Source organism: Hirundo rustica, chromosome Z, assembly GCF_015227805.2.
Source record: "Hirundo rustica isolate bHirRus1 chromosome Z, bHirRus1.pri.v3, whole genome shotgun sequence".
Classification (NCBI taxonomy): domain Eukaryota; kingdom Metazoa; phylum Chordata; class Aves; order Passeriformes; family Hirundinidae; genus Hirundo; species Hirundo rustica.
The window spans coordinates 85,058,336-85,079,742 of NC_053488.1; the positions used below are offsets into that span (position 1 = coordinate 85,058,336).

At 45.6% G+C, this 21,407-nt stretch overlaps 1 protein-coding gene across 1 annotated transcript; it reads left to right on the top strand.

Moving 5' to 3' along the window:
* The first annotated feature begins 15,871 nt into the window (after positions 1-15,871).
* Positions 15,872-21,160, top strand: LOC120765410 (G-protein coupled receptor 83-like). Its single transcript, XM_040090252.2, has 4 exons — positions 15,872-16,279; positions 17,899-18,024; positions 19,644-19,777; positions 20,305-21,160. Exons 1-4 carry the CDS (start codon positions 15,902-15,904, stop codon positions 20,927-20,929), a joined length of 1,263 nt encoding a protein of 420 aa, XP_039946186.1. The 5' UTR covers positions 15,872-15,901; the 3' UTR covers positions 20,930-21,160.
* Positions 21,161-21,407: the final 247 nt, after the last annotated feature.

Genomic DNA, 21,407 nt, shown 5'->3' on the forward strand with positions numbered 1-21,407 from the left:
CAGAGGATGGATCTGAGCAGAAAAGAAAGCTGCATCTGGCTTATATATGGAGTCTGGGATATGCAGTGTATGAATAAGGCAATGTGCATTCACGAGGTACCAGACCTGCTGCAGCACTCGTCTTGGAAACAATCAATAAATTCAGTCACAGACTGTTCTGGGATGCGAGAAGAGCAGGACTGGGCATGTGATTGATCAAACAGCTGTTGCTGAAATTAGCATTTATGGTGTTAAAAATCAAAGACAGGCAGTCTTGGAAATCAATTTGTTTGTTAATTTGCTCTTATTTTGGGGAAAGTAAGTCTGTTGCTCACCAGGTGCTTTATAAACCTAATATCCTTTGGTGTTCTTGAGAGACAGGCTTCATTCTGCATTTTTTAACTGTGGGAAGGATGGCTGAGATGAAGCAGTCACCAATCCTGAAAAGACACAAGGAGACAGTAAAGAGGAGTTCAGGCTGTTGGAAAAAGGTGTGGGCAGGGAACTTACTGCGTAAGAGACAGTTCAATGCATGCTGTGCATTTCTGGTAAGCACAGGAGAGAGAAATACTCTTTTATTCAGTGTCATCAAGTATGACAAAGAAATTATTTCTTACTTTGTGTATATTGATATGGGAAGCTTTGCAGTCTGTCACTGTAAGGAGCTGACAGAAAATCCTGCCTGTAGGACCTTCCTACTGGATCCTTATTTTTCATATTTGGTTTTTTTTTTCTTCCAAGGAAAGCTCTCCTTTTTAGAGACAAGTGAAGAGCAGCCATCTTCTTTGGGTCAGGCTGCCCTGCTTTGTGAGAAGCAAACAAACACAAAGCAAAGCTGAGAATGGTAGAGAGCACAGTGTGTCCCTACCTGCCTGTGGGCTCCTGCTTGCTGGAGGCTGTGCTGGGGCAGCAGCGGCTGTGTGAAGGCATGGGGGTGGCAGTGAGATAGTTTTATTCCCCTTGTCACTGCTAAATGCAGGAAGGTCTTAAGCAGAACATAACATGTGGGAGAGGCCACTGGTGTGGGCGCTTTTGTAGCATCAGTCCCTCCAGGTTTGGTGTTTCCCCCCCAGTCCTTTTGAAAACTTCCAGGTCATTGTGCATTGGAGTCAGTGGGGTGAGGGATATACCGCCAGGTATGGGGACGGGCTAATCAAAACTGACCCTCTTGTACAAGGCTGAGCATGAGGATTGTGACAAGTCCAATTTGCAGGCTCTCAGTTTGTTAAACATCAAAAAAACCCAAGAGGTGAGAGCAGCATGGATGTGAGGGGGCGGCTGGTCAGCTGGTGAGCACTGCAGTGCTCCAGCAGGGCTGGAAGAGCTTGTTAGTGCTGCATTGAGCTGAAACAAACTTCAACCTCCTTTCATCAATACTCTGTGAATATACAACTCAGTAGGTTACAGCTGGCATGTGACCCCAGAAAACTCCCTTTCTGCTTCATTTTCTCGATGCAAAAGAAACATTTTTTCTTGGGAAGAGCTGCTGTTTGATTTATCTACTCAATGGCCCAGATGTTTGAGATTGTGCTGCTATAAATCTGTTTACAAATGTGCTTGGATACATGCACATTTTTGCACCAGTCCATCTTGAGTGTTACTCTCTCGAGATTATGGTGGTCTTAAAGTCCTTTGCCTTCTGCAAAGCCCTGAGTCAGACTCAAGAAAGAGATAGAGTCTTCAGGTTCTGATTTTCAAGGTTGCGTGCTTTGTTTATTATTTCTTATCTTACAATTCTCTCAGTGGCCAAGATCTGTGCAGCTGCTCGGGTATCTGATAACTGCCCCTGCACTGGGCTGTCACTGCCTCTTATACTAATTGTTACATACTCTTCATTTATAGTTATTTGCCAATACCTACTACCTATACTAAACAGGTCATCTCTGCTCTGACCCAATCTCCTTAAATTACTTTGTGCCACCGCCACTGCAGAAAATGGAGTGAAGAAGAAAGAAGAAGCAAGAGACAATGCCCCAAATCCTCCATCTTGCTCCCATCCACTTCTACACTAAAGAACCCAAAACTACGATTCTTCACCCTGTGATAAGCTAAACGACTATCTTTCACACTCTTGTGGCCTGTAATTCATCTCTCAGTGTTGGAAGCCCTTCCCATGGACTGGGATCAAAGCCAGTGTCTTCCTGGGCTCTGTGCCAGGGTCCCAGACCCCCCTGTCCAGGTCCCAGACCCCTCTGCTCAGGTCTCTGACCCTCCAGGGCAACCAAAGGAATGCCCTGGACTCCGACAAGTCCAGTATACAATACCTTAATCTAAGGGCTCTACAACCACGAGGGAGGGGCCTCATAGGTTGTACAGCTGTGCAGGAGGGGCCCTGTTGCCCACTGCCAGTCCTGGAGCCAGTGTCTGGCTCCTGCACCAAGGTCTGGCCACACTGTTAAACAGGTAGCTCCATGCAAAACTGAGCAGTTAAAACCATTTCCCACTGCTGGAGGCATGTCATGCCTTTAAGTTGTAATCTCTTGCTTCACGAAAAAAGCCAATGCACATTTCCTGACTGAAAGATTTTGCTTCAATAAAGTTGAGTGGAAACAGGTATTCCAGCTCTACTTTTTGAATATCTGAGGGAGATTTATCTCAAAACTACCGCCTTTCTTTTGAAAAGTCTTCACAATGGAAATTATCCTTTCAGTTCACAAAGCTGTTTTGATGTGACCAGAATGATTAATTTGGTTTTCACAAGGTGTGACTGAAACTAAAAACAAAAAAAAGAAGACCTTTTAGGCTGGGACTAGAGCCTACAGTACTTGAAGTTTGAGTTTGTCCTTCTCCAATCATTGGCACAGACCCAAGGCATCTGCCTGGGAAGGGCCAAAGATTGTCCTTAAGTGAAGCTGCCACCAAGTCCAAGCTGCCCTTTCCTTGTGAGCTCCTCCCTCCACCTCCCTGCTCATCCTTGCTCCCTCTGAAGCTCTGGCTGCAAGACTTGTGTTGGATTATGGCTCATGGTTTTCTCTTTACAGCCGTTAGAGATTTTTAGCTTGGGGTGTTTTGTGAGTTAGCCTGGAAGAACTGGCCAGGATCCCTTGCCAGTCTGGGAAGCCCAGTGAGGGAGGAACCACCCCTGGGTGTTGTCATGGCTTTTATGCCTTTGTTAATCTTCCAGATGTACAGCTTGGAAATGGATCCTCCGGGGTCCTATTCTGATCCTTGGTGAGTGGAACCCCCAGATTTATGGCAGAACTGCAAATTTTAGGTGTTAAAATACCAGGTTTCACTGTTGCTTTATGAAGGCCCTTCTGTGAAATCGATTGCCTGTGATGTAGCTGAGTTACGTGATTTCCCTTGGGTGAAGCTCTACAAAAATTTGATAAAACTGATAGCAGTGTTTTATTAGCCAACAAGTTCCCCAAAGGTGGATCATCCAGCAGAGCATCAAATTACTGTCTGCACTAATACAGGATGGGAGACTAGGCCACAGCTTTTGATGCTTTGAGAAACTCAGATAAATCACTGTCAGGGTAAGTCATCATCTTCAGTCATGTTGAGAGCCTGAAAACTGGTTACAAGTGGCGAGACTGTGGGAAAGGGTCTGGACTCATCAAGCTGAGCCACAGTAACACAGGGCTTGAAATGCCCAGGGGCATCACTTAGTGCCATGGCTGATGCCTACACGCTGTGACCTCAGGGTCTGTAAGGAAGCAGCTGGCAACCTTATACAAGGCTTTGGGGATAAATTGCTGCTGCTCATTAATTTTCTAAGAATTTAAATAGCAATAGGTGATGCTGGTATTTCACCCTATGTTTCAGACAGCAATTTCGTTCTTACCCAGGGGGATATCAGTAATGCTGAAACACAAACTGTATCCTGATTTGAGGGATTTTGAATAGTCAAGTGAAGTGGAACTAAGATTTAAAATTCTTCTTATTCCAGTTTGCCCAAATATTGCCCAATCAAACCAAGCACCTCCTCAGACTTTGCCCATTTTCAATCAATATCATCAAATTCTTGTATCCTGAGCCACATGGCCCCTGCACTTGATCTGTGACCTCTGGCAGCTCGTTAGCTGCACCATTGTGCTCTGTTAGGTCTTTCCTGTGGATCCTTTTTCTTAGGCTGCTTTGTGCTCCTTTATTAATCTGCCCTTCTATAAGCTCCCTGCCTCAGTAGTGCTTCATGACAGCTGCTGCTTTACAGGTTCCACCCCTGTCTACCCACCAGGATTTGTCCCACTGACCACCACTCCCAGGATCTCCTGGTGCTGCTCTCCCACAGTCCATTTAGCAGTTCTTTGAGTCGTCTGCAACATCCAGCTTTACCGCCGCTTCTCTCTAAATGAATCTCAGAAAAAAACCCAGCAAATTCCTTTTACAAGTGTGTTGCCATGGCAATGCCACATCTGGATCTTGTGCCTGTTTGTACCTGGACCTGTACAGGTACGTCCTGTAACCAAGAGTCTGGAATCTGAGAGCAGATGATGATTTTGATGGAACAGGACAATAAGTCAATAAAGCACATTCTGAACATGTTTTGCTCCTTTCTGTGTCTGCCCCGGCCTGCCAGCTGACAGTCATGACCCAGCTTTCTGTAGGCTGTAGGCTAAAGATACATAAATTACTAAACCAGATGGGGGAGAGTCAGTGAATCCCTGGATATCTTGTCTCAAGGTGATGGCAAATAAATGTCACAGTGTGGACTGGAAGGGCAACAAACTTTAACTGGATTCATACCTAGCACAACAAATTCCTGACTGCAGGGCACAATCCCACACATGACACAGCTCAGCTGGGCTTCTCTGAGATTCTGGTTTGTTTTGTGTGATAAAGAAGAATCTTTTCAGCAGCTTGTCTACCTGTTCCATTTGATATTCCGATGCCAAACCTCTGTGAAGACAGAAGTAATTTGTTCTGTTCCTGCTGAGTGAGTCCCTTGCTGGCTGCTGGGTGTGTGTCACAGTGATATTGACTGTGTCAAACGTGATCAGCCGAGTCTGTGGAGCGCAGCACAGAGAGGAAATGTGAAAATTGATTGAGGGAAAGTTTGCAGGGCTTTGCAAGGAAGGAGGGTCACCAGGGAGCAGTCAGAAATGCGAACTGCAGTTTGTGTGTGCGGCTGCTGCCCTGGCAGCATCAGCCTCCTCTGTTTATCTGGGGTTTGTAGCTGCTTGCCCCAGGCCAGTGCTGTGGGTTCCACACCTGTGTTACCACCCCAGCCCTTGCCAATGCACCCTCAAAACATCTATGTTTGTGCTGATACTCCTCACAAACGCTTGAGATGTTTTCATTGCTGTCAGAGCACAGACATTAGCACACCTTCGTGTCCTGTGTGTAAGCTCTGGGAATTTTGCTGCGCAGAAAACAGGAAAAAAGTCCTATTGTCCAAGATGCTGATTAGTAGCAGATGGAGCAAGGTGGTGGCCGGAGATTCAGGGCTGCTTTTACCTGCTTTTCTGCAGCGAAAAGACACTACAACAAACAGAAAAATCCTAAACCAAATGCTTATGCAGAAGTAGCTTCTTTGATATTTGTTTAACACACTTGGGGACATTTTCAATGTTCTTGCAAATTTGGCTGGCTGCTTATGCTTACAACTGCTTTGCCCTCCAGCAGCTCCAGCTGCTCAGCGCTGGCTCCAGAAGTCCCTGCCCAGCATGGGTCTAAGCAGAGCTATGGATCAGGGGACAAAAAGGCGTCCTTTGTGTGCAGGGCTGGTTGTTTTGCTTCAGGTTGACTCATGCAAATGTTCCAATGATTCAGAAAGAGACAATATTTGGTTATGGAGACATGCCGTGCTGTGTGTGAGATTCAGCAATTCAGGTCCTGTTGTTGATAATTGAACCTTTGCAGCTAATAACCACTACTCAGGGCTCTCAAGGTTTTTGAGTACTATCCTGTAAAGTTGGCAGCAGAAGAGGTTTGTAGAACTGCCAGGCACAAAACCCTCTGCTCAGCATGGGAGAAGTTTGGATGTAACCCAGGGCCACTTTGCTTCAGATGGACTACAATTAAAATTTCATAATACCTTCTGGAGGTGAGATTTATGTGCAAATCAGGTACAGTGGCGCATAAAACCTTTTTGGCCAGTGCTAGAGGTTAGAAAGGAGACAGCCTGTTCCCAAACAGCTTATTATTTTTGAACTTTCATGGGGCTAAGTTCTGTAAAATTTTAGGAAAACACAAACAATAAGAACACCATTCATTTCAAAGGGATCAAGATTAGAGCTAAAGACAGGAATAGCCTTGTAAACTTCTAAGCTGCTTTTATAAAATTAGGCGCATTTCTCTGTGTTAGTCCTCAGTTAGCACCTTTGGAGCTGCTGGTATGTCAGGATTTTGTTTCCTTTTTTTGTCTCCTGTATATCTCCCTTGTTACGCAGTGTACCCGTTCCAGAGTCATGTGTAATCAACCAAACCAAATCACTAAGAAGTGATTGGAGAGAAACATTTCCAAATCAGATTATTTGGCTCCCAAATTGCATCTTCCCCCTCTTCCCCCACAACTGATTTCAGGACAGATGCAATTGCAGCCATGATCTATTGATGACCAGAGGAGATGAAAGTCGTCAGAGAAGCTGTCTGTGCTTGATTAGTGCCCGAGTCTGTCCAGCCTAAGGAAAAGATCCTTAATTTAAGTAAACAGCAGCAGAAAATTTAAGAAAAAAAAAAAAAAAAAGTAGAAATCCGTACTCTATGTTGAAAACCTCCCGCACAGGAAATCTCTCATCCACTTTTGTATTCCTTTTCAAATTCTGACTGTTAGAAAAGAGGTAATACGATCTCAGACTTTATTTCTTTCTCCTTTTCTGTTACCTCCTTTCAGGCATTTCTTCCAAGTTGAGAGCCCAGATACAATGGTAGTCTTTGAAGAAAAATAGTTACTATGATGACTGAAGCCCTGGTGCCATTATTCCTCCTTGAGATTCACCAGTATTAAAGAAATTAATGACTTTGACTTAAAAAATGCATTCTGGAAGCAGGCGAGATCTCATCAGGCTGCTTCATCAAGCAAAGCCTTTAAGGTAGTTTGACTCAGGCACTTTTTTCTTTCCCTAGCAGAAGGAACTTTTTTTTCTTTCCCTGCACCAAGGAACTCCCATTATTCTCTGTGATTCAGTTCTTTGGAATGGCTTTATCTGTCTTTTAGAACATTTTTTTCCCTCTATTTTTACTTCCAGGACAGTGAATTGGGTGACTTGCCAATGGGTCTGGCTGGGCTGTGTTCCTTCTGCTTAACAGGGAACACATAAAGATATTCTTGAGGTATTCTTGTCTCTTGCTTATTTTAGCCTGAGTGAGGCTGACTTTTATTTTTTTTTTTTCCTTTTTTCCCCCACCCTCACCTCCCCCCACTCACTCTTATCGCTCATGTTGCAGGGAAACAAAGAGGAACAAAGTCTGTTTCACTACACTTTCACTGCCAAGTAACTCCTTTGGAATGTGTTTGTGTTTCTGGAATGTGGAATGTTGTGTGCCGGGGAGAACACAAAACCAAATGATTTCCACTCTGCTGATCACTGGAAATTTACAGTATGGGCTAGAACATAAAAATACCAGTAACTTGGAGTTAAAAAAAGTTTCAGGGAAGGTTGTAAAGGAGAAAGCCATTTACTGGGGAAAATTTGAGACTGATGTGGTGATGGTGTTGGGACTGCAGGGGTGCCTGGTGCCGTCAGTGACCTGAGGGTCAGCAGAGCAGTGCTGGGGGCAGCAGCAGGGAGGACTGGTGCTGGCCATGTACTCAGGCGGGGCTGCAGAAGGGGTCACTGCACCCCATTCCTTGGAAGTATCCTGGTGGCCACAGCTCCCAGGTGCCCAGGAGGGGAGTTCAGGCTGTAGTGTCTCAAGTTTCCCTGGCTGCCCTGGGCAGGTGGCGGCCAGAGAGCAGGGTTTGACCTGGCTGTTCACTCTTCTGTCTTAAAAATACTTCTACACAATAATTTTTATAAACACCTCTGACTTATTAAAGAAATATGGGTATCAATACCCAACTGTGACAGACAAAAAACTCTCTAACAGTTTAAAGTTAGAAAGTGTATGTTTATTACGGCCGGGCAGCATGCGGGATATTTCCCTAATTCGCACTGCGAAATTCACAGGTAATTACAAAGCCTTTTATTTACAAAAGTGTTGAATACCCAAAATACAAATGCATATTCATACCCCTGTCACCTCCCATTCTTCACTTCGTATGCTAATTGACAAAAAAAGCTATTAAGCATGCGTAGTTTGCTTCCTAAAATGAGTCGGGGTCTGTTCTGGGGAGGGGTCACCCAAAATGAGGAAGTAAGATGAGTCTTCCTCCTCCTGACCGTCCTACCTTTTCAATGCATTTGTGATAAATCAATCCTTGGTAGAACTTGTAGTTTCCTGTGTTCAATGGGCTCTTTAAGCAGGAAATCTGCAGTTATCTTGTATCTTATTTACCGCATTTTGTTTTTTGTTATAAGCACAGCTACATAAACATAAAGCTGACAAGCAGTGGGTTACTAAGTCTGGGGTAGCTTATCTGAGATCCAGCTTCTGTTAACTGCAAGCAAAGCTTATCTACCTACTTCAGCTAATTCAGCAACTATTATCTTAACTTTCCTAAAATCCCTAATTCTTCAAATTTAATGTCTCACCCCCTGTAATCTCCCATACCTTTACCAAGTCACCTCATCAAATTATTTGTGGTACCTTGAAAAAAGTGCAGGGGGCTGCACCAGGGCAGTTCCAGAGGGGGATAGTTCCAGAGTCCTGTATCCTGGTGCCAACATCAGACCTCTACAGCAGGAGACACAATGAGACCAGGAGCCCAAGACTGAAAAGGAAAAAGGATGCTTCTGAAGGATTTAGTGGTTTTTCTAATATCTCCTTATCTTTAGGACCAACTCAAACAAACACCTCTTCCTGGACACACTTTCAGCTTCTTTTCTTCCCAGCTTTCTTTCAAACCCAAATGTCACATGGAGTCCCTCAAGACCAAGACTGTGCTGGAGCAGCAGCTGCAGGGCAGCCCACTCACTTCGGGATGGAGCTGCCTGGTGGGAGCTATGGGACTACCTGGTGCCACAGAGCGAGCATGGGGAGTGGTTTCTGGCACCTGTCCCCAGCTTGTGCTCTCAGCCAGGAAGAACTGCTCTGAGACCACCTCCTGCTGCATTACCCAAAGCCAAACCCAAGGATCAGCAGTTTGGGCTCTGAATTTTGCTCTTCCCAAGGCCCTTTGTTTCCCTTAACTGACTGCTGATACCACCCACCCGGCTTCCCCCAAGCGCCAGGAAACAAGCAAAGAGAAGAAAGGTTGGGATGTTATGGAGAGAGGGTAGCAGCTGCGTAATTTTACGTAACAGCACAATTTTGGGAGGTTTTAGCTGATTGTACCATATTAACGGCTCGTTTTGTGCGCCTGATGGAGCTGCAGTTGGTCTGTGCTCAGAAACGGGTCAGTGAGAGGAATGAGCTGTTAGAGCCATCACTTTTGCATTGGGGCAGCAATGAAGCTGTGCATTTCACATTGAGTTCTGCAGTTGGCTTCCACCTCTGTGCAGAGGTGCTGAGGCATGGGGTGGTAGGGTTCAGCTGGGAAATGTTCAAAACCCCTTTAAAACCAGCTGTGTCCCTGCTACGGACATCCTGCCAGGCTTTCCTCCAACTACAGCTCTTGTTTGGAACTCACTTCTGGGCACTGACATCACTCTGGCAGTTTCCCAAAGAGCCTCTCGGAGCCCGTAGAGTCAGGGGGGCTCTCAGGAGGGGCGCCGATGTGTCGGCGTGCCAGAGAGAGGTTTACCCTCGGAGTGTGTGCTGCCTCTGTCCCCGACGTTTTGGATGTTGAAAAGAGACATGGGCATTCACAGATCCTCTGGGAACATGGCATCTAAAGGAAAAAGTACATGTAAATTTTCTTCTTTTGCAAGCCAGGAACTGTAGTGAGTGCAGATGGGGCTGTAAGGAGAGAGCATAAAGCAGATGCTAATTCTGCTTTTCCTGGAGCAGTCAGATAAAGGGCAGTTGAAAAGAGAGAAGGGAATGAATGCAAGAAATGTTTTTCATACTAGGAATGCAAAGTAACCCAAGCTGGAATAGTCATCAGTGTTTCCAAACCTTAGCCCCTGAAATATCTGAAGAAATGAAAAAGAAAAAACAAAATCCAAGAATGAGTAAGAGGCACTGAAAAAGGCTGTGAATGCTTTAAGGATGAAAGAATCCCAGTAGGGGATGTCCAGACTGGCAAGGATGTGGAGGGCACTGTGGAGTAGATGAGTGCTGGCAGGTGGGGGTGAGGGGTGATCTCTTGGTTGAGCTGCATCTGAAGCCAACCTCCCCACAGCTGAGACCGTTTTTTCTTCTCACTGTCAATCTACCACCACTGTCCTCCCTGATGAACCCCTGTGCAGGGCCCGGTCCCCTGGAGGCATTTGTCTCCTCCAGGTCTGTACCAAGACCCCAAACTCAGAAACTGAACACTGGGCTGAGAGACTGAAGCTGGAAATCTTGTTATTTTAGAGAAATATGTTAAGAAAATTAATCCACAAACACCAGAGATTTATGTCCAAAAAGGAGACAGAGGAGTCCTTTTACTTCATTGGAATAAAGGGAGAGGCCATGGGGCATTTCCCCTGGGGTCTCTCAGTTTTTCGGAGGACGCAGCCTCCTTTTTATCCTAATTTCCTGGCTGTATCCCCCTCTCTCTTTCCCCATTGGCTGAGGTACTTGAGAGGTACAGACTTCCCGAAATGCCTAAGATTCCCCTTTTAATGTATAACCCCCCTTAATTTTTCATTTTTATGGGATTTATGGGGTTTTCCCCATTGTTGCTTTCATCTTTCAATATTCAATTTCATTTACAAACAAACCTATGGTTGTAAAGGCAAGTATCTTCCATTCATCAATCCTTCCCATTGTTTCTCTTATCTCTCAGTGTTAGTTTTATCTACCAGCAGACCCAGGGCTTGTTCATAAAGACAAATCTTGTCATTCTTCTCAAGTATTTACTTCTGAAGTATAGCAAGGTTGTTCTTTTAGTGTTTTTGTGGTGGTTTTTTTTTTTTTTTTTTTTTTTTTTTAATTGTATGGGGTAAAATGGATTATCCATAGCTAAAATTTCAGATTGTTGTTGACATTTATGTCCTGGCTTTCATTCAGATTTTGAGTGAAAAAACAGCATTTTCAGAATACAACCTGCAGAACACCACCTATTTTCCAGTCACTCTGAAAAAGAAAGCTGCTGTTCATGGCTGGGTTTTGGGACTGTGTGTTCAGAGCTCCTGGCATCACTGTCTTCAGGAGTGTTTCCTTTCCTTTTTATCTTCTGCATCACCTATTCAAGTACCTTGGCTCTTGACTTCTGTCTGAACATTTGTAGCTGCTGGTAAAGTCAGATTTTTTTTTTTATTTTTTTTTTTTTTTTGGTTGTTTTTCAGAAACTCCAAAATAGTTTTTAGTCTAATCCATCCTTCCAGAAAAGTTCCCTTCAAACTGAGGAGAAAAAGCTTGACAGAGACTTCCAGAGCAACTCCCCTCCCTTTGCCAGCCTGAGCTGGCTCTGGCACAACCCATCTGTCTTTTTCTCCTGGTATTGGATCGTCTAGAAAGTGAAAAACCCCGATATTGCCTGAACCTGGCAGTGCCCACTTCCATCTCATGAGGGACCATGAGTGACAGTTGCCCTGTTTACTCCCCTGTATGTCCTGTATCTGCTGAGCCTTCTTTGCCAAGAGCCAATCTTCTGGATTAGTGCATGTCAAATTCCATGTCCTGAGCCGATAGAGACTCCCTTGGCTTTACTTTACAGCCATGAGACAGTCATAGGGAATAACTTGAAATTTTAGGATATAACTTTGTCCTTTCAACTGAGAACAACTTGCCTCTACCCTCCTCAAGCGCTTTGCTGTGTGTGCTACAGCTGGTCCTCACCCTGTCTCTGGCACATAGAATTAGAAATAATTGCAGGTACGGTAGAAAAGTCATGGTAACCTGTCAGGTATATTCATAAAGGCAATTGCCCGGAGCTGGCTCTTCCTCTGGCTCTGGGGAGTTCTTCCTTGCCAGGTGAGGGACACTCAACGAATCCAGGCTGCTCTCCAAGAAAGGATGTGGTCCATTATAGTACAGGAGTTGGATCCAAGGCCATGCGGCTCCTCCCCAGTGTTCCAGTTCACTGTGAATAATTTAGATGTAAGGCTTTACTGCAGAAAGGTTGGTCTAGTGTATTTGAAGAAGTAATTTCCAGCTCCTAAGTCAAGCACCAGCAGCCTGGTGTCCCTGACATGTCCTCCATTGTTTTTTTCCTTCTGTCTGTCTGCAGCAAGAGAATCCAATTACAGTGCCTACAAGAAAGCTCCAAGAATAAAAGCTTAAATACCCTTTCAAAAGGATGTAATTGAGTATCCAGCAGAGACAGTCTGTGCCCAGCACCTTCCTTCCACATTTTTTCCCCATAAAGAGGGATTTTTCTCAGGGTAAAACCAAAAGCCATTGAGACTGGTAAATTGAGAGTAGTAAATGTTATGATCTTACCTTAAAGTCTGCCCCTAGGATGTGAAAATCCTTTGTAAAAGCTGGGTTATAGCTGCAATGGCTGTCTTATATAAAGAGGGAGCATGCAGTGAATCACGTGAATGGGACAGAGGAACACACGGGTGACTCTCGTGTTGCTGTGGGCTGAGAGGATCTTTCCCTCCCCAGGAGCCAAATCTTGGTTTACTTGCAAAGGCATTGTGCATAGAGAATAGTGTAGTTTTGAGTGGGTAGCACCTGTCTGAATTACAGAACGGCTTTATTTAATGTATTACTGGGGTATTCACTCTATTATCACTGAATGTGGTTTGTTTATTAAGTCTTATGATCAAGTCCATGAAATGTCCTGGAAAATGCCAGAGCCTGTTTGTCCCATGTTTTCTGAGTCACAAAAGCAGGACTAGTCATTGCAAATGAAGAGGAGTACAGTGTCTATGTGCCCTAAAGCAAATATGAAAAATGTAAGAGCTGCAGATTCATGGTTTATGAGAATTGTCCAGACTAATTTCTAACATAATTTTGAGAGAAATAAAACCTCAGGGGCTGGTCTATAGTCCTTGTTGTTTCTGTTATTTATCAAACTTGTATTTAATGTAGAAAAGGATAAACAATTACATTCTCTAGGCCAGAAAAATCTTGCAAGAAGCTGCATGCTGCAACAGACATATTGAATTAAATTTTCCTTGTCTGGACTTGACAATTTCAGCTGTTGAATTTTCTCCCTTTGGACAAGGCTCAGGCACTGAAACATCCTGTCTGTTTCAGTTGCTTTCAGCTCTGATTGGCAGAGCAGAGACACTTTCTTTTTCAATCCAGAAATCTCATTATTGCACTAGCAGACTTTGGTTTAGGTCTTGCCAGGATCTCTGCGCTCCCTGCTTCTTGTGGCACAGCTCCCAGCTGGTAGGAGAGGGGATTCTCTCGGAGGCTGGACACTTTCTTGGTGGGTGCTCTGGGCATCAACTCTGTGTGTCCTGAGTGCAGACCCAAAGTGGAGTAACACTTTAGCAGCTTTCACCTCCTTTCCTGATGACATGGGAAGCCCGCATTCAGCATCAGGAGTAGAGCTCAGGGGAGGATGCATGGAGAAGACCAAGACAAGAAGCCAAAAAAGGCACAGTTGGAGCATGATGGGAATATCTGCATCAGGAAAAGTTTTAACGCTGTGGTCTTGGGTTCACAGGATTTCTTGTCTGCCCTCTTGTGAAGCTTTTACGTACCTCATAAATATGAAATACAACAATCTGCAGGGACCCATGGGGACAATTATATTCAGTTTTGGGCTCAATACTCCAGTCATGAAAGCATTTTCTGTAGATCTTCGTTGGAGCAGACAGGGACAAGTATTTGAATGCGCGTACCCACTGAGATGATAGTAACAGCCTTTGGAGAAAATCTCCATTGCTATTATGATTTGCTTCATCATTAAATTCTGTCCAGTAATGGAGATGAATCATGTCTTTAGAACTCATTTCCTTGAAATTAGCTTAAATTCAGGTGCAAGTGCAAGCAGCCTTGACCCTGCATGCTTTTACATGCTGTACAATGAGTGTGACTGCTGAATTATCTCACTTCTTTATGTCAGGCATGAAAAATTTCCTAGAGGGAAGTACAGGAAAGATTCCATGAACCCATCAAGCTCAGGGACTTGTTCCCAACAGCCCCCTTAGCCTTCATGAGTAAAGGCAATGAACCATGGAAATGACCTGTGAAAATGCTTGAAATCTGATGTTTTAATGTTCCCAAGGATCTGAATTTTTATAGTATAGCTCTGATTCTTCTGTCCCTCATCAACATTGACCTGTTGATGAAATTACGTTGGATCACATTAGATCTGTTCGGAAGATGGATATGCATCTCAACTGACATGTTGGCAATCTGACATTTCAAAGGAGCACTAACAAGGAAAATGCTAATTAATCCCACAAAAATAAAAATCTACAGAAATTGGTCTCTCAAGTAGTGTCAACATGTGAAAGCCAAAAATCTTCTGTAGAAACAAAGGGTGGCACAATTCACCTGGATGAGTCGGCGAAAGTACATTTCCCCCTTGCTTTGCCTGTCTAACCAAGAGGAGCTAGCACCAATGAACCCCAAAGCCTGCTTTGGGCAGCTCAAAGTGTTTGCCAGTGAATAACAACTGCAGCAAACCAGCGTGTGATTGCTGAAGCGTTTGTACCCTCGACAGAATAAATCTGTTCTGCAGCAATATGGGATGAGAGTCATCCACCTCTGGCACCCGGGACATCTCGCTGGTGTTTGGTTCATGTGTGTACAGCCAGGGCTGCTCTGTGCCCTCGCCCTCCTGATACACAGCAGGGAACACAGCACAGGGACCTGTCGGAGCCATACAGCAAAAGAGCCCAGGGATGGAGCCCTGTGTGTCCCTGCAGCCTCTGCCAGACTGCTGCAGAGATGCTGGCAGGTGCCTGAGCCCCCCGGGGCTCAGCACAGACTCCAGCTCAGCCGGGATGCAGGGAATGCTGCCGGCCATCCTGGGTGCCCCCTGGGCATGCTGTGCTGCTGCTCTTATTGTAAGATTAAGTTTCACTTTTCAATCTATCTATCCTCTGCACCACATGAGAAGAGGAGGGGGCTGGGGCCAAGCACAAGGCCCTCAGGTGTTCTCTGCTAAAACTCTGGGATGAAGAGAAAGAGAGATGCCACAAAGCAGTGAAGGTGCTTCACCCCCACGTTGCTGTTGTGCTGGGTGCCCAGACAAGAGCAGAGAGCAGGCAGGGGAGATCATAGCACATCCACTCTTCATCTGTGTTTTGCTGCTCTCTGGATCTGCACATGTCAGGCTGTGCTGTTGCCGACGAGTGGGTTGTGATACACCTCAGGAAAAAGTGGGAAGAGATCTGCCATTGGCTCCTTCCCGTGCAGTGTGTCATCTGGCAGCTGTGTATATCACAGGGAACACAGGGACCACTCTGCTGCTGAGCAAAGCTGCTTCACTGAGTAGTCAGAGATACTTGAAGGGGGAAAAGCAAAAGGCAGCCTTTGCTTTTTTGTTTCTGACAAGCTCTGAAAACTATTGGGAAACAGAAACCTGATGGACTAAGGACTGTGCGGAGAACCAGTAAAGCAGATTTCCATGGATAAGTTGCAGATTGAAGAAGAGCAGTGCCCAAAAGGAAATATTCACTGAGATTTGTTCCTTGGTGCAGAGAGAAAGTGTTTGGGGATCTCTGATATTTCAGCCTCTGAATCAGCTTCTCTTTGGGGGACATATAGGACTTATGAAGGACAGCTGCCAGGGAGCCTCTGAGGTGAAGCTGATGTGTCCCCAGCACAGGCAGAAGGATCCATTTATCAACTCTTTTCTCTAGTTTGCAACCATGGGGCAGATTTTTAAAATGCAAGTGTGTGTGTTCCCTCCTGCAACCACTGGCTTTAGCAGCTGAGCTGCCAGAAGGCACTGACGAGCGTGTGGCTGGACCAGGGCTCTGCTGCCCCAGCCATGAGACAGCACACCTGGTTCCCCTTGCAGTACATGCCCAAGCCCTTCTGGAGAGCGGAGAACCACAACTCGACCAGCTTCTTCTCTGCACTCTACGGCTTCCCTAACCAGTCCTTCTTCCACAGTGACTTGAATCTGGAGGACCTGGGGGACTTTGATAGTGGGGCAAAGTACGAGGGTGAGTCCCAGAGCAGGACCGTGCAGGCGCTGCTGATTGTCGCCTACTCTGTGATCATCTGCATCTCTCTCTTCGGCAACATCCTGGTGTGCCACGTGGTCATCAAGAACAAGAGGATGCACTCTGCCACCAACCTCTTCATCGTAAATCTGGCCGTTGCTGACGTGATGATCACCACCCTGAACACCCCCTTCACACTGGTGAGCCCCGTCCAGCAGTGCCTGCCGGTGTCTGTGTGTGCCTGTCAGCTGTGTGCACTAGGGTTGAACGGGCGGGGACCAGGCTGGTATCCAGACTTACTTTTGTTCCCCTTCCCCTTTTGCCTTCTGGAGAGGGTGCAGTCATGGCCCCCATCCCAAACCTCCCCTGAGAAAGTGGAGCTTGGTCATGCCCCCACCTTGCAGTCCATTGCATGGGTCACTCTGCTGCAGCTTTCCATCTCTCTGGGCAAGGCACAGATCTGGGAGCCCTTTTGTTGCCTGTAGATGGGGAACGAAGTGGGGACAAGTTTGACACGAGAAAATCCAACTAATGGCTGGTTTCCTATGGAAACAACATGAACCAGGTCAGTCCCTGTGCTCAGGGAAGTGCTCAGGCTGCTCTGAAGAGTGTCGGTGACATGTCCTTCCCTCACCACTACAGACAGTGCTTCCTAGGGCTAATCATCCTTTTTTTTTTTTTCCTTTTTTTTTTTTTTTCCCCCCCAGTGACTAAAAATATATGATATTATAGAACATTCAGTGAATGGGGTGGGGAAAAGTAAAGATTAATTTCTTGTCCCACTATGTCACAGACTATAAATGCCATGTAAACAGGACTCTGCTCCTGGATTTGACCCAGTACTCCTGTTCAAAATCCTCTTGCTTCATCCCTGCCCTGAGTGCTCTTCTGCCTTCCAAAAGCAGGTCTTGAATTAGCTATTTGAATTCACCCTTTCTTAAACCGATGCTGTTTTTTGGTGGGATTTCCCTGCCTTGCTCTAATAGGATTTACATCCCATAATTTGTTCAGGGAGAGCCTGGTGCCCTCTTGTGTGTTTGCACACCAACAGCCACACACTAGGCATGTGTAATTAAATTTCTATCAGCTCTCTCAGGAACGAGCTTTACATCAGCTCCAGAGATCCAGCACACTGCTCCAGTTCAGAAACAGTGCTGCAAGAGTTGCCCCTGCAGGGAAATTAATTATATTAATTGAAAACAGATTAGCTAGTCTTGACTAATTTTCTGTGGACAGATGCTTTGTAGTAAATATACTTTTCTTCAAAATAGCTTAATCTGCAACAAAATGAGTGACATTAATTTGTAATTAATATTACACTGTCAGAAATAACAAGGGAATGAGGTAATTTGGCACATTCTCCTCTGCAGAGAAGCCATCATCAGTAGCACCTCTCTGGGAACAGGTGAGATGGATTTCATGGATTGCTCTCACTAAGTTTGGAGGCCATGCAGCTTTCAGCATCCGCATGTCCAAAGGTATAATGTTTTCTGGGAGGCACCTAGTGTGCCCTGAAGAGCCTCATTGAGGAGCAGATCTAAGATTTCTTTATGTGTTCCAGAAGGGTAAATGTACGCATATACACAGGTGCACAACATACACAGAGTGCAGCTCAAGCCATTGGTTTGCCTGGTAAACCTCACATTAGTTTGAGATCTTCTTGCACAGACACTGTTTCCCAAGGAAAAACTGAGGATAAAGCACCTCCAAAGTCTCAGGAATCTATATTAAAGCATTTCTTCTGTAGTGTGCACCTGAGAAGACAATTTGCTTATCTTCAGGTACTGCTCCTCTTATTCTGATGTTGTCTGTTCTTCAGGTGCGGTTTGTGAGCAGCACCTGGGTTTTTGGAAAGCTGATGTGTCACATCAGCCGGTTTGTTCAGTACTGCTCTGTCCACGTGTCCGTGCTGACCCTTGCTGCCATTGCACTGGACCGGCACCAGGTATGTTGAAGACACTACCCCTATGTTTGCTAGAAAATATTGTGCTAAATACATAGCTGTTTCCTCCTCAAATCGCAGTCCCTGGAAACCTGCACTGTCTTGAGACTCAGGCAACAGAGGGGAGAACTCTAGGTTTCACGTCAGTGGACAAAACACTGATTTTTAGAGTGAGGGTGGTGAAATACTGCAACAGGGTGTCCAGAGAGGTTGTGGTTAGTGGGAGTCTCTGTCCTTGGAGATACTGAAAACTTCACGTGGTCAGTGCCAGACAGCGTGGTCCACTCCTGCTCTGCCTGGGCCATTGGGCTCGGGGGCTCCCTGCCCTCCTCAGCCCTGCCTCAGAGCACAGCCCCACCGACAGGGTGGGAAGAAGTGCTGAATTCAAGCATCAGCCCGCCCACACGTTCTCTCCAAATAGATTCATGAGTCTATCGGTTCTGACGCTTGCCCCATTCCACGCCTAAGACTGGAAACTAGTAAGAACTATGTTAAGTCATCCAGTTCAAGGTAAGAAATTCTCTCCTCCTCCAGCCCTGATACTTACCAGCCAGGAAAACCTTTCAGGACAAGCAATGAATACAGACTGAAGGGTTTCCCTGAGACAGTTTGTAATTTGTTCTTTAGCTGATAAGGTCTGAGTGCTGGGAGGCCAGATCCAGCAAAGTGAGCTCTCAGGCAGACTGGATTTCTGGCGGTGCTGGAGTCACTGAAACAGTTGCTACGGAAAAGCCGCTTCACGCGATAGATGCTGCGGCTGGATGAAATTGAAAACAAGAACTGGCTCCACCTCGTGTCAGAGAATCACAGGGACTGCCGGAGCGCAGATCGGCTACTTTTGTCTTTTTTTTTTTTTACCACAAAAAGTTTGATAGTCTGCCCATTTTATGTGCAATACTACAGCTCCTGAAATCAAAGCACTTTGACAGTGATCCGTTTTAATCAGTAGATTCTGGGTTGATTGTAAGGCATGGCTAGGTATGAAGAAGTGTTTGTTTAATTAAGCACAAACAATAAATGCCCTTAAATTCAGTAGAGTGGGTTCCTCAGGGCTGGAATGAACTAGTATGGCCCAAGGAGATAAAGACAGAATGAGGAGATGACCTGGACAAAAGAGAAACCAACATTTGCCTCTAAAAATATTTCTAATCCTGAGAAGTACCACAGCAGACAGATACTCTGGGGGAGTTGTACAACTTGATTAAGTAGGTATTTATAATGGGACTAGAAACAACATGCATAAAATACCGAAGACCTCATCAGCCAAGTGATCATCTGGGTGACATGATAGGTCTATTTTTAATTATTGCTTCATTGCCTAATGTAATCCCCCACAGTGTGTATAGCTCAGCAGAGATCTCACCACTGTGGTCTCTGGAGTCCTGCTGATGGCTCACATGGAATGTGTTTCTCTGCTCGGGCTCTGGGCCATCAGTAACACCCAATATATGCACAACTCCATGCACTCTCCAGCCCTTGTGCTCCCCAAAGTCCTGTGAATTGAATCTCTCTGCCTTTTAACACTGGAGAGTTGTGGAACTGCTGCTGCATATCACATGCAACATGGGGCTCAAAGAGTGACCAAGATGCTGTAAATCCTCAGGAGATGTTGTTCTCTGCAGGTGATCATGCACCCTCTCAAGCCACGCATGTCCATGGTGAAAGGAGGGATTTGCATCATCGTCATCTGGGTTATGGCCACCTGCTTCTCACTGCCTCACGCCATTTATCAGACTCTTGCAAGGTTTTATATTGGGTAAGACATTTACGTATTTTTTGTTGTATGATGTTTGCAAAGCCCCAGAGAAGCCTAGGTCACAATCCTCCATCCATGTTATTATAGCAGAAAGGGTGGCAAAACAGTGACGTTTTCATTCCCTTCGCATGGGTGCTGTGTCTGTCAAAGAGACAACAGGACAAAGGGACTATGACAATTGATGGAATTGCTTCCAGGTGCTGGTTCATTCATTGTTTTGGGCTCAGAGATTCAACCATGTTATTTGGGACAGGCATAGGGGAGAGGGCCTTCTCGTCAGCAGAGGACACAGACAGCAATGTGGAGGATTTCTTTCTTTTCCTGGGGCTGTGTTTAAGATAACTTTCATTGGAGCCATGGGTCAAACCTAGAGTAAAATTTTCCATTGAAAGTGGCACCTGCCCATGACACCAAATGAGTTCTGCTACTTATACCTGTACTGAAACTTGTCTGAATGTCTGAGGTGTTTGTCCTCAGATGTGTGCAGCTGGTAGTGGAATTGAGAGTTCTTTCTCTTTGATCTTCAGAAACAGAACCATCCGAATGGTCTGCCTCCCCAGCTTCCCTCCTCCCGCTGAACTTTTCTGGAAATATTTGGACCTGACTACATTTGTTCTCTTGTATGTTCTGCCCTTGCTTGTGATCTCCATCACATACACCATAGTGGCCAAAAAGCTCTGGCTGAGGAACGCCATTGGAGACCTCACCATGGAGCAATACTACGCCCATCAGCGGAAGAAGAAGATGACACTGAAGATGCTGATGGTGGTGGTGGTTGTGTTTGCCGTTTGCTGGTTTCCCCTGAACTGCTACGTGGTGCTGATCTCCTGCAGGGCCATCCACAGCAGCAATGCTCTGTACTTCACTTTCCACTGGTTTGCCATGAGCAGCACCTGCTACAACCCCTTCATCTACTGCTGGCTGAACGAGAGCTTCCGCACGGAGCTCCGGTCTCTGCTGTGCATGTGCCGGCGCAGGAGCATGGCTCAGGGCCACGCTCTGCAGCCCATCTCCCCGCTGTTCCGTCATGCCAAGGCTGAGAACTGCCGGTACAAAAGAAGCAGCACATGCCAGAAGGCACAGACACCCTCCAAGAGGCACTCTGTGAAGACGGACATAACCAGCGTGCAGCCGATTGTGGCAGAAAGCTGAACCCTTCATCTGACACGTGGACAGCATCACATAGGGATTGCAAAATCATGGGGAAAACGGATTTGGGAAGGCCTCTGGAGACCATCAGCATGCAAACTTCAACCTTTGACTGTGTCATTCAGGACCTTTTTCTCTCAGGTATCAAAATTCTCTAGGGATGAATTGCCCACTTGTGGGCTCCAGAACGAGGGGTGTTGAGTGAATTTTTCATTGGAACAGTCAGAAAAAATGAAAAGAATTATTTAACAGCACACGAAGTCTTTCAAACATGGGGAAGCTACGCTGGTTATACACACACCAGCTGCCCACTGTGGCTTGGTGTAAAGCTGTGAGGGCTTTAACTTGGTGAATTGACATTTCTTTGCCATAAAATCAAAATTATTTTTACTTTCAATAATACTTTATTTTTCATCAGTCCTCAAGATCTGTTGTTCTTCGTGGCTTCCCTGCCAGCCTGGCAGCCCTTCCCCACTGGGTT